Here is a 13,097-nt window from a genome sequence, read left to right on the forward strand (position 1 = left end):
ATTCCTTGTGAACTCTGGTGTGTGTGTGTGTGTGTGTGTGTGCGTGTGTGTGTGTGTGTAGGAGACACGTTCGGGAATCAGCACGAATCCTCTCTCCGGTTGCAACTCGGAGCACGACACACATTGGGGTGGCACTATATTTATATATTATATATATATATATATATATATATATATATATATATATATATATATATATTATATATATATAAATAAATATATATATATATACCCACCATATATATATATATATTTATATATTATATATATATAAATAAATATATATTATATATATATATATATATATATATATATACCCACCATATATATATATTTATATATTATATTATATTTTATATAATATATATATCAGCCAATCTTTTCCTTAAAAAAATCCTATTTGTTTGTTTGGTTGATGAATCTATTTTCTATTTTATAAGTTTAAGCTAACTAGTGACCAACTATTAGAGAATAGCACATTAAAAACATCTCAACACATAGTTATGGCATGCCAAGTGTGTGTTAGACTAATTATAATATTGATAAAGAAATACACAATTGGTTGATACCACACAGAGTCTTCTGTATCAAACAGATACGTACATACATACATATTCCGTTATCAGTCTAGTTATTATTACGGGATGGCTTTGCATATTAATTAATGTTCTCAGTGTTGTTCAAACATTTAATATCTAAAAGGCCTTTCATGCAGAAAATGACAAACGGCAGATCAGGAGACAAACACAACAATCTCATTTCAGAGAAGGTGGATTAGTCTGACTCAGTAAGGCTTAGCTTAACAAAACAGTCACTACAGATATATATATATATATATATATATATATATATATATATATCTATATATATATATATATATATATATATCATATAGGTTGTCTGTCCTTCAACCCCTGACATGAAACCAGCCCTTACACAAGCGGCTCTGCCCTCTTCTGTAGATAATGTGTGTTTGGGGGAATCAAGGAGTGCACCGGCGTGAATGACACAGCAGCTAATTAAACGTCCCGCATATCAATGGCTCGGCGGGCGCTTCTTTCAAACGCGGCTGATTAACTGTAATATTAATCGGGGGGAGGGTGGGGGGGGGGGGGGGGAGAGGGGGTCCTCCGCATGCGTACTGGAGACGGAAGCCTTCAGAATATCAATTGATCTACTTGAGTGTTGCGTTGGCTTATTTAGAGATCACAGCCTCCCGTCTAATTGCCTTTTTAGAAGCAAATGTCATCCCAATGTGACGGATAACGAGATCAAAGAGGCATTCACTTTCCAGGCATTGTAACCACGGGCATAGTCGAGTTGAATGTATTTAAAGCTCTTTTATCACAGAAGAGCTTTTGTCATAAAGTGCTTTCCTCCTTGTTTTTTTTAGTTTTTTTTTAGCTTTAATGGCATTTGACCTGCGTTCAGCGCATCGCATCCAGCACTTCAAATGCATCGAGCACTTAAAACGCAGAAACAAAAGATCACGATTCCACACGGCAGAGAGCGAAAGGCCTCGATCTAAATCTGAAGACTGAATCCATCTTTTCTTCCTTTTTCCTCCAAGGTCTCTGGAGGAAGAAAGGCCCCGATTGTTCCACGTCGACGGCTCTTAAACACGCATCTGATGTGGTTGGAATTGCAAACAAGCTTTTTTAAATAGTCATGCGTGTTAAATTACATGAAATGAGCGAGGAATCGACACATCGGAAGGGTTTTTTAAACTAAATCCTGCACAAAAAAAAAACGTTTAAAAGAATCCGACGTTCACGAGGCTCCGGGTTGTGAGCGATCTGTGAGGGAGGGGGAAAGGAGGTCACGGGGGAGTTAGTGGTGTGAGTGACTGGGAGGGATTTGGGGAGGCATTAGGCTGTGGCAGCGAGTGGAGAACCAACTGGTGGTCTGCGCTAGCGGCAAAGAAAGAAGCTGCTTCCAGCGCACAGAGCTTACTCTAATTATCAGACACAAGAGTCGACGGGGTGGCTGGCGCATTGTGCCTCTCTCTCTCTCTCTCTCTCTCTCCCTCTTTCTCTCTCTCCCTCCCTCTCTCTCTCCCTCCCTCCCTCTCCGATGTCATGAATACAGCACATAGCTCCACAGCGGCAGTGCGACGCGACGCGACTCCCGACGCCTCCTTTTGAGTGGGAGTTCAAAAGCGGGATCCGAGCCGACTGAAGGCGACTGAAGTGGCGCGAGCTCCAGAGTGCAGCGGCTTAACATTAAGAGGGAGTTCTTTTGGGTGGTTTGAAAAGTGAGGATGAGCCGAGAGGAATTAAAGGGGGGTAATAAAGAGTATGAACCGTTCTAGGTGGACAAGGAATTATACATTCTAGACACGAGGCAAGCAAATGACAGGCTAAATGCTGTGATGTTGTCCGTCCACAGTGTTTAAAAAGATGTTATTATATATCTACGGCTAGATACTTGGGTGTGTTATTGTATTATTACTATTTTACCAAAAATCTACTTAAATGCGTGTCATTTGATTGGCCTCTGAGGTCACGCGGATGGCTATCGAGTCGATTACCACGGGGGCAACATGGGAGCAGCAACCTCCGGGTCTGAAAGGTGGAGTCAAGAGGCCGGAGGAGGTCTTTGTGTGCAGGCCTTTGGAGCTAGGAGCCGGGTCAAAGAGGGCCCTGGATCGAGGCCCTTTACAGAACCGGTTGGAGGCTTTGCTGCCTTTCATCTGGTCAACTAACCGGTTTGATGCTCTAAACCGGATCAGCTTCCCTGGTTGAAGGAAGGAAGCCGTGGGAGGAAACGGAAGTATTTTTAGGATCTGTTTTTATATTCCGGAGGGACAATTCATCCTGAGGAGAATCTTTTTCCAACGCCGCGTCCTTCGTGAAGTTCTCTCTCTTTTTTTTCTTTCTTTTTCGACAAATGATTTTAGAATGTTAATAATTCCACAATCGGTCCATCCCACACGGGATTACATCACAGATGAGGAAGCTTTTATTTATTTATTTTTCATATACATTTTAAAACAAGGATCCTGTGGGATGGTACAGGAGATGGAATCCAAATTGAAAGGTGCCATTGCTCCAATTGAACCCCCAGCACAAATAAATATATAAAAACCTGCTATCAATCCTTCAAGAAGGGTTTCCTCCCACGATGCTCGGGGAATATTTAGCTGCAGATGGCTCTGTTGAAATAAGTCAAACAGACTTTTGAGAGCATAAATCTGCGAGCGTTAGGAACATTTTCATATGGTGATATTTGGATTGGAAATGTAGTGTTTTAAGAGTTTTATTTGTGGATGGATAACCTGACTACCGGCTCCAGGAGGGGCGTCCTCGATCTCATGACCCAAGCAGACACTGATCCATTGACTCTGGTCCCCACACAGACACCAATTTGTCCGGGAAGCAAAAAAACCTCGAGGTCTGCGATTTTTCTCATGTTCAGATATTATATTACATTTTAAAAAGATGAAAGAGGGGGGCAACACCAGCAGCAGATAGACCGCACCGCCCGCGGCAATTATTGTTAGTTAACAAGTGACTTTTCCATTAATAGCCTTATCTATCACGTCCGCGCTGCGATACCGTGAACGCGGCATTACGGCGACAAAGCCAAGAAAAAAATTTGTATTTTATCACGACCTGAAAATCACACCCAAAAAGAGGTGTTAAAATAACAGTTTGGCGTTCTCATTTATTTTTATTCTTTTATTCCCTACTGCAGTAGGTGATGATTATGAAAAAAGATATTATACTAATTATTTCAACACTAATGATTATTTGAGTCTTCTGTGTAAGACAGAATCAAACAAGTTAAACTCACGTTTTCAAGCTCAAAAACATTCGACTCGTTTGATTCGTGCACCTCTCGGGGGGAGGGGGGGCGCGGTGTGTGTGGGGGGGGGGGGGGCAACTGGACTGAACAGACTCCTCTTTTATTATGGCATTGATTTCTGTTTTTGTTTTTGATCTCTCCCTCCCTCCCTCCCTCCCTCCCTCTCGGCTTTCTTCCTCTCTCTCGATCCATCTGAAGTGCCGGGAACTCCTCCTCCTCCTCCTCCTCCTCCTCCTCGGCGGGGCGACTGTGAGATCTTCTGGTCGAGAGCTTTTTTATTTATTTTTTTCGGGATTTGCGCTCGGAATTCACCTGAGACGGAGGCGGTTGCCGTGGCAACACCCGCTGTTGGCCTCCGCAAAGTAATGCAAAGGGAGGACGGGGGGGGGGGGGAGGGGGTATTCGTTTGACAACACGATGCACAAACAAGCCGAACCTCTCTGGCTCTTATGTTTTATGAGGTCCGGCAACCAGGTTGACATTGCGCTTATTTTCCAAAAACCGCCCTCCGAGGTTACGGGAGGAAATCAACGCGGCGGCTTATTGGACTTTTTGCGATGTGAGCAATGAGGACGGAGCCCTGCAAACACCCCCCGGAAAGGCCGGAGCAGCAATACTCATAAGAAATGCAAACAAAACATATCGATCACTCTAATTACCTTCATTGTCCTTCAGGGTGAAGTTGGGATTAACCGGCAGCAGGCTGGGCAACGCGAAGGAGAAGCGCTGTCCGTTGGCAAAGTCGTCCTTATCCACCGCTGTGACCGTCTGGATCAGCTGTGGGTCGGGAGAGGAGGAAACTCTGATTACAGGCACGTCTCGTGATGCGTTGCTCATAATCAAGAGTTCCTTGTAACGTTTTCTCCCCCTGCCTTAATGCTTCCTGTGAAAGAGGTTTTTTTTAGAACGTTTTGTCTCAAAACGACCCGATGCCTCTGTCACCACGGGGAGTTTTTTTATTTATATTTCTTTTTTATCTTCGATGAGAGATTTGGGGCGTTGTTGTAGTCTTCTGAAAAGACGGCCATCGACAATCGGCCTCGTTTAAAACTGTTTTTTAAGACGTCTTTTATTGGTCAAGTGGAGGGTTTCATGAGCCACATTTGTGACTATTTTTTATAAAATAATAATAAAGAGGGCGAGAGGGTGCTCGAGCTTCCTCCTGGATGTTGTGAAGGCTGACAGGGTGCCACCGGGTGTGGGAGCCTCTGGCCGAGAAGGCCGGAAGGTCTCTTTCTTTCTTTTCCGATATCACCGGCAGGCAGCAATAAAAATCACGTCTACAAAATGCTCTTTTTAAACGCTCTGCCGGAGGAAAAATCAAGGTTTGTTTCCTGAGTGGGTGCAAAGTGGTTTTCCCATAATGCAAAGTGGTTTAGAGCGTAATGACGGTCTAATGTGTCCCCGCGTCATTTGGATTCCTTAAAGAGGAAGCCGGTGGTGGGTGTGAAAGTCTAATATTTAAGTAATCGTCAGTTGCTGCAACATTACTCCTCTCACATACAGGTGAGTGAAAAGAAAAGTGTGCACAGTGAAAACAAGAAAAATGGAACAAAATCAAAATGTGAGACAGAATTAAAAGCTGTAATCGCAGTAATAGTAGTAAAAGATTAGATTACTGAATTAATAATAAAATGGAATAAAACTATACAACTGAAACTACATTTAAAATATGTGATGAATAAAACTATAACATTTTAGTACTTAACTTAGTAGTAAATAAAATAATGTAATAATGTCCATAAACCGTAAGTTTACCTTTCCGTAATACCACAGACCCTAAATCAGTTATTTTCATCATTTACCTGCAAACACGTGTCTCTCAATACTGAAACTCAAATAAAAAAAATAAAAACTGTAATGCCACGTGCCAAAGTCAGAATGTGAATATTGTGAATCATATATAACAATATATCAGTGCTATAAGGTTGATCCGAGGCTGCTCCCGTATGTTATTCATGTTTGTGAAGCCCATCACTCAAAGACGCTGTGGTCCTTTAACCGATGAATAGGTCCATTGTACTGGAGTCCCGTTGCTATGGCAGCCCGGCGTCTAATATTATTTAATACACGCCGACCCCTGAAGTGAAGGCAGACGCTCACCTCCTAATTGGACCTTCTGATGGACACCTGCCAACCAATAAGAAATGCACGTACGAACGGCATGAGAATCGAAGCGCACAGATATTCTAACCCATTAACGAGCAGCTGTTTGTCTTTGCACACGATGTCATGTCATCGCCGCCGTCTCATTCAACCCACTTAATCCCCTTCGCCGAGGAAAACCCCCCCCGAGGCTGAAATGCAAACCGTAATTCAAATTTAATGCGAAGCGTAATTCAACATTTTGTGTTTAGTTGTGTCTCCGCGCTCTTTACTCCATCATCCTTTGCCCAAACTGCCCTTTCAGCCCTTTCCATGCTCAATATCGCTCAGAAACCTTGCTTACTTTGAATGAATCAAAGACGACGGAGAGCAAGTCGGAATGAGCTTCGATTTAGAGCTGTCGGAATGAGCCGCTGAGATGCTCGTTTGGAATGAGGGATGATTGAGCCCCCCCCCCCCCCCCCCCCCCCATGCCTTTACAGTTCCTCAGTACTCGTCTCTCGCAGAGCCACCCCAAAAAACTGCTGAGGGAAACAATAGCTGAGTGCAGAACGCGGTCTGAGGTTAACGCACTGCTCTCTGGGTGCAGAGAGGATGTGACAGAGGGCGAGAAGAGAGAGAGAGAGAGAGAGACCAGAGAGAGAGAGAGAGACCAGAGAGAGAGAGAGAGAGAGACCAGAGAGAGAGAGAGACCAGAGAGAGAGAGACCAGAGAGAGAGAGACCAGAGAGAGACCAGAGAGACCAGAAAGAGAGAGAGACCAGAGAGAGAGAGAGAGACCAGAGAGAGAGAGACCAGAGAGAGAGAGACCAGAGAGAGAGACCAGAGAGACCAGAGAGAGAGAGAGACCAGAGAGAGAGAGAGACCAGAGAGAGAGAGAGACCAGAGAGAGACCAGAGAGAGACCAGAGAGAGACCAGAGAGAGAGACCAGAGAGAGACCAGAGAGAGAGACCAGAGAGAGAGAGAGAGAGAGAGAGAGAGACCAGAGAGAGGCTGGCGACACGTTTATTTTCTTCTTCTTTTTCCGGGTGAAACCCGAGACGCTCACCTGTCCCGGCCTCGAGCTCTCGCACACAATGACCTCCCCGTCCGTGGCTATTTCTGGCGGGTTGTCGTTGACGTCCAGCACCTGGACGGTAACGTGGACGTGGCTGAGGAGGCTGGGGCTGTCTGTAGAGAGAGAGAGAGGGGGGGGGGGGGGGTTAAGCTTTAATAACAGAGTGGAGCATCGACACTGTGACGTCAAACCGAGACACGCTGCGCTCTTATTGTTCGGCTGCTTGTGGGGTTTTGTCCATAAAAGCGCCGCAGAAGGCAATTTTGTATATTAGCGCACGTCTGATCATCTTCATGCAGCCGGGGTCGGGACAGATGTTTAGGGATTTTAAAAAGTTTGCCCTCGAGGCCTCATTTAACCCCTCCTCCTCTCATCGTGCCCCGTGTGCACGTATAATACTATACGTGCAATGATATATCACGAGGGATTATTTATCTTATTTAAGAGTTTTTAGAGACATTTCTTTGGCGTTTTAATTAATACCTGCAGCCATCCCACGGCAGCAGAAACTCTGGTTTCTCTTCGTCTTATTTCTTCACACGTTTTTCCCCCTACGATTCTCCTCCATAGCTTCCGATGTATTACTGAAGGGCCCTGGAGCAAGGCATTCCCAGCGGACTGGTTTCACTGGGTGTGTTGCAAGAACAGTAATGCTCAATGCTTAAATGAATGTTTCCGGATTTAGTTTTGTCTGCTTCTTCTCGTGCATAACATTTCCCATGCGTGTGGTCAGCGTCTGAAGAAGGTCTCACCGGAGGACCGGCTACACCTTCACGCTCCGATTCACTCGCTCACGTCTCCGTCAGAAGGTCACAACACCGCAGGAGTTTTTTTTGTTTTTTTTCCTTCTTTCTTTGCAGCAAACCGCACGACTCCGCGTCCTCGCCGCGTGAATGTATTGCGACCGTACCCTTGAATACCGAGGAGAGGCGATAAGGAGCCATCGGCATGCAGCGACGTCCGCCGGCCGGCCGGCGAGAGATTCGCCTAATTGTGATAACAAATTACCCGAGTCACCTGATAACCATTCTTCAATTTAAGCCCGGCCTGCCTTTGATTAAATTCATTTTCAATGTAGGGAGGGACATTGAAACAATTGGGACTAATTTGATTTTGTAGTTAATTATGAGAAAAAAATACACTAATGTAATTTGTATACAGTCTAATCAATATGCAAATTAACTGCTTCGTCATTGTTTTTTCTCCATACTTTAATTGTTACTTTTGCTATTAACTCATCTGTTAGTGGGTTTATATACCGAGTGTGATATCGCTGTTCACAAAGCTATTAAAACATCGTGCAGCTTATTGAGAAAAGATGGACGCTTTGATCAGAATTCTCATATATGTACAATTGAACTCCGGTGTTAATGATTAAGAACAAATATTTTTTCTTTGGCGAAGAAAAATGTATTTACTTTTCCATATGAAGAGGGATATTTTTTAAATGCATGAATGCAATTTATAAAGGTTATGTGCCAAAGATAGTCTATCTCTATCAAAGAAGTCTACACGCAGAATATAAGCACATATGTGGACAGGGCTGAAGCCTCTTCACTGAGACCCTTAGATACCATTTAGCAGACTAGTTATTAGAGTTAGAGGAACGATCTGAAGACAAAGTCATGACACTGAACCGGTTAGCCGCATCGCTGCAGGTAACGGCACTTATTGCACTTTTTAAGGTTCACGGACGCTAATGGCCCTCCTTGTATTTGTGTAATTGGTGGAATGACGGAGGGGGCGAGGCCCTAAATGATCCAGAGGCTTTTCCAGACACCAATGAGACACAACAAAACTAAACTTGTGTCCTTCTCAACGGGAGAAATGCATCCTCAACGCTCCAAAATGGTCTTTAAATGAGCCTCATTGTGAAAACAGTCCAATCACAAACACCAGAGAGTTGGTGGTAACTGAAGCACGTGGGATAATATATATATATATATATATATATATATATATATATATATATATATATATATATATATATATATAATGAGACCTGGAGCTCGCTGTCTTTTGATCCGTTGGTGCCACAAGCACAATATATATATTTTATCTACAATAGGGATGGAGGAGGAGATGCTCAGTACGCGTCCGGTGAACTCGTCCTGCAGTGGAGCGCGACTCCGTCCTGACTCCGTCCTGACTCCGTTAACGTGCTTCGTCCTGACTCCGTTAACGTGCACGTCCTGACTCCGTTAACGTGCACGTCCTGACCCTGTTAACGTGCACGTCCTGACCCCGTTAACGTGCACCGCGTCCTGACCCCGTTAACGTGCACCGCGTCCTGACCCCGTTAACGTGCACCGCGTCCTGACCCCGTTAACGTGCACCGCGTCCTGAGGATGTGAATGTGAGCCGTAGCGAGTGACGGGAATATGCAAGCGGTGCTGCCGGTCCGCCCGCTGTGAGTAACTGGACTCATAAAGCCAATTCCCTTTTTCCCTTTTTTGTTGATATTGATTTCGACTCCAATTTTACACGCTGTGATTCTGAACCCCGGGCGGCTCTCCGACTCTATGATCCCCCCTCTCACCCCCCCGGGACGTCTTGTTATCTTGTGGAAGGGAAAGGTGGAAAAGAAACACACATCCCAGGGTGGAACTTTTTTAGCACCTATCATTAATGTTGAATTTCTATTCTTTAAATCATGCTGTCGCGGGCACAAAGCTCGGCCTGAAACGCAATTGTAAAAAAACGATTTACTACGTCTCCGATTAGCTCGGGGCCAAACGAGATGAGTGTGGAAAACCAAAGCAATCTATTTTAACTGCCTCTCTCGGGCGACTGATATGCCAATGGACAATAATACTACGTCATGTGTTTACGGCGTCAAACACACTGTACATCCCGGCTTTTTAAATATGCATATGCCACGAGGTGAAGGAAGACTTTCATAAACTATGCAAAATTTAAAAAAAAATCAAGACATCTGAATCTGATCGTTGGACAGGAAGTGAGAAGAAGCAGGACATTTAGGAAAAAGCCCCCCCCCCCTGTAAACATTGTGCTTGTGGAAGGCGAGCGGGGTACCTACCAACCTCCGAGGCCATCACCGTGATGTTGTGCCACGACACGTCTTCTCGGTCCAGAGGCTGCGTCGTCCGTATGAGGCCGCTGCTCTCATCGATCCTGAAGAGCCTCACTCCTTCCTCTTTGCTGTCCAGGAAGTACCTATTAGGAAATAGGAAGGGGGGGGGGGGGGGGGGTTAGTAGCCACTCCAGGTGCATTCTTCAAAGAGAAAAAAGGTTTATCTGTTTCATTGGCGCTTCATATTGATTCACACGCTGCTGTATTGGTGATTAGATGTGCCTTCACAGCTGCATTATGTCCACTATGATAAAATGCGACTTCTTCAGCTCTTTTTTTGGCCCACTGCACAGATAACTGATGATATCAGTTAGTTTTTCTTCCAGACTTTGTAAAAGCCCCCTTTCGGTTTTCACAGATTGTTTACTATTTTCCACATTACTAGTAAACTGACCTTTTGTACAAAAAATACAAAATACAAAATACAAATAATAATTGAGTTCTTCAGTCCTGGCTTTTAGTTCACCAATGCTACAGAAGCCTTAGGAGGGGGTGGGGGGGGAGGGGGAGGGTGTTGTTCTTACGCTGCTTTGATTTTTCCCCAAATTCCTCTAGTAGCACACGGAGGGAGAGAATAACTCCTGCTGCTTTTTTAAAAATGGACTTTAGATCTTGAAAGAGCGTCGCCCCCCCCCCCCCCCCCCCCCCCCCCCAAAAAAAAATACATATTTATAAGTCAAGAGCAATTATCTTCAATATTTAATAATGACAAAAGGCGATGTTCCGCCGGCAGTGTTTGCACTGTTGTAATGGCTTTCGAGCAACGCTGTTATCCAACCAGACGCAGAGCAGCCTGTGGCATACAAAGCAGAAATGGGCTCAGCCGCTCCCCTCGTGAGTTCAAGCACGAAATGAGCATCGACTGTGTATTCCCTAATTTATCTCTTAATGACCTATTTACACCTTTAATCCGACGTTCACTCGTTCTCCTGAGGAATATCGCTAAGTAGACAATTTTCAATTGGCATGAGAGATGGGAATGGTATACGTGGGGGGGGGGGGGGAGTATTAATGCCATTTATTTAGAAATAATAAACTATTTTCATTTTTAGCTCGGTTTTGCTTATGAGTGTATACCCGGTAGCCTCGGTAGAAATGCTGTCATGATTTATTAAAAGCTCATCAGAGCGTGAAGGCTTTCCAGCCGTAAAAGAGAGTTTAGGTGCGAAGTCATGATGAGAAACGTGGTATTTTAGGCTCGTAGGGGCGAAGAAATACACCTTAATTACTGCTTTAAGATTAGTTGGTGATTTATTTTGTTATTCCTGAATAAAACCAGCGCGTGTCTTTATATTATGTCATCATTATTTTCCAGTAATATCGTTTTTCTTTTCTCAGGTCATCGGACAAAGGAGGACTGACGTACACCTTCCCGTATGTACGTTCCACGGGTAAATAGCCTCTCACTCTGGCATTCTGGGTAATACAGGAAATTCAAAACTGACTTGTTTGTTTTGTGGCCTCGGAGTGCAACGGACATAAAAAAAAGTACTTTTGTTCAACTGCTCCGTGTTTTAGCCTCAATCTCTTTGTCAGCTTAGCGTTAGCACGTTAGCGAGTTAGCATGCTCGGCCGACACCTGTAAATTAAGCTGAGGATGAAACTCGTGTCATTACCATTCAGGGAAGTGTTGGATGTGGAAGTGTGTGAGTTTTCACCTGTCGGTGGCGCTAGAGGAACATTTTAAATCTCCCGATCATTTAAGGAATTACGCAATCACTTGGCCGGGGGTCATTATTATGTCGTGTCCAGGTGGACTTTCTCGTGAATGCCCTTACACGTTTGTGACACAGAAATACATGTTTTGAACCAGCAACGCAGCAAAAATCTTCCTTTATTCAGAGCCAGGAGCCAGGTGATCCTTCACAATAAAAGCCCGAGACATAGGGCGCTGCATGGCTGTTTACCAGAGGAAACTAAAAGCCACCCAGAAGCTGCTCTTGGTCAACCGGATCGTTGGTCCTCTGCCCGCTTAAAGTGAATATAGATTCACTTTAAGTGCTGCAACTGTTGCAAATAGCATAGTGTGTGTTTAGCATTTTTGGGCATTTCAACGAACATATTTTCACAAAGCACAAATGTCATCACTTGTATGATATTACAGCTGTTTCCACAGTATGAAAGAAATACAAAAATGGACAATCGGTTAATAGAAGCTGAAGACGTGGCAAGATGTTTTTTTTTTCACAACCGCTCTGACGATAATGTCAACCAGAGGGTAATGAGCCATCTCGGCTATTTAGATGTCAATCTCAGGCCGACATTTGAAATGTCACGAACGACATGCTTATTTCTTTGCGCGCGCATCCGGCGGACCCTCTGGTGATCAAAGGGGGCCACGTCCCTCCTGCATTCTGATACCGACACATGTTTTATTCATGCTCCAAGTGGCCGTCGTGGACACGCTGCCTTGGTGAACAAGGGGAGCGGCGTGCTGCAGGAATGAGTCGAGGGGGGCGTATCCCACATGTGCAGATTGCCTTCTAGTTTCGAGCAAATCATTCACAAAATCTTACGAATATTTTTCCCCCAGTGTCTTTCCTCGCATTTAAAATGTAACATTAATATTAAGGAACAGGGGGGGGGGTGTAGTGTGGCCATAAGTCACTGTGCTTAACAGCGCTAAGAACCCCCCGGGTCCCGTGATCCCATAACGTATAACAGCAACAGATAATTGTGTCTTAATGATATATCAGCGGAGCCCTGATCTCACGGGCAGATCCATGTGTACAGCCACTCCATCGCTCACTCCGGGGGCCGTGAAGGGAATGCAGAGTGCGATGTCACGAAGCCGAGGTACCTGAGCGCGGCTAAAAACAGCTCGGATTAGCCCCACTGCCCGAGGGGGATATCTATCTTGTTCACGCGGCTCACAAGCATGTGTTTAGAGCGCATGCTAATGGAGTGGGGGGGGGGGGGAGGAGGAGCAGGGAACACACACAGGTACGTGGAACGTTAAAGGAATGTATAGGAACAGGGAACACACACACAGGTACGTGGAACATTAAAGGCATGTATAGGAACAGGGAACAC

The 13,097-nt window shown here is 44.7% G+C and overlaps 1 protein-coding gene across 2 annotated transcripts in view; it reads right to left on the reverse strand.

The window, feature by feature from the left end:
• The window catches only part of LOC117749468 (cadherin-18), a 52,641-nt gene that overhangs the window by 9,128 nt on the left and 30,416 nt on the right, over positions 1–13,097 (reverse strand). For both annotated transcript variants that reach the window (XM_034560030.1, XM_034560031.1), the window contains 3 exons: positions 10,011–10,147; positions 6,962–7,083; positions 4,467–4,584 (listed from right to left, as the gene is read on the reverse strand). In XM_034560030.1, the coding sequence (XP_034415921.1) occupies positions 4,467–4,584; positions 6,962–7,083; positions 10,011–10,147 (377 nt within the window). The remainder of the gene's footprint in view (positions 1–4,466; positions 4,585–6,961; positions 7,084–10,010; positions 10,148–13,097) is intronic.

The sequence above is a fragment of the Cyclopterus lumpus genome, chromosome 20 (genome assembly GCF_009769545.1).
Source record: "Cyclopterus lumpus isolate fCycLum1 chromosome 20, fCycLum1.pri, whole genome shotgun sequence".
In the NCBI taxonomy this organism is placed as follows: Eukaryota; Metazoa; Chordata; class Actinopteri; order Perciformes; family Cyclopteridae; genus Cyclopterus; species Cyclopterus lumpus.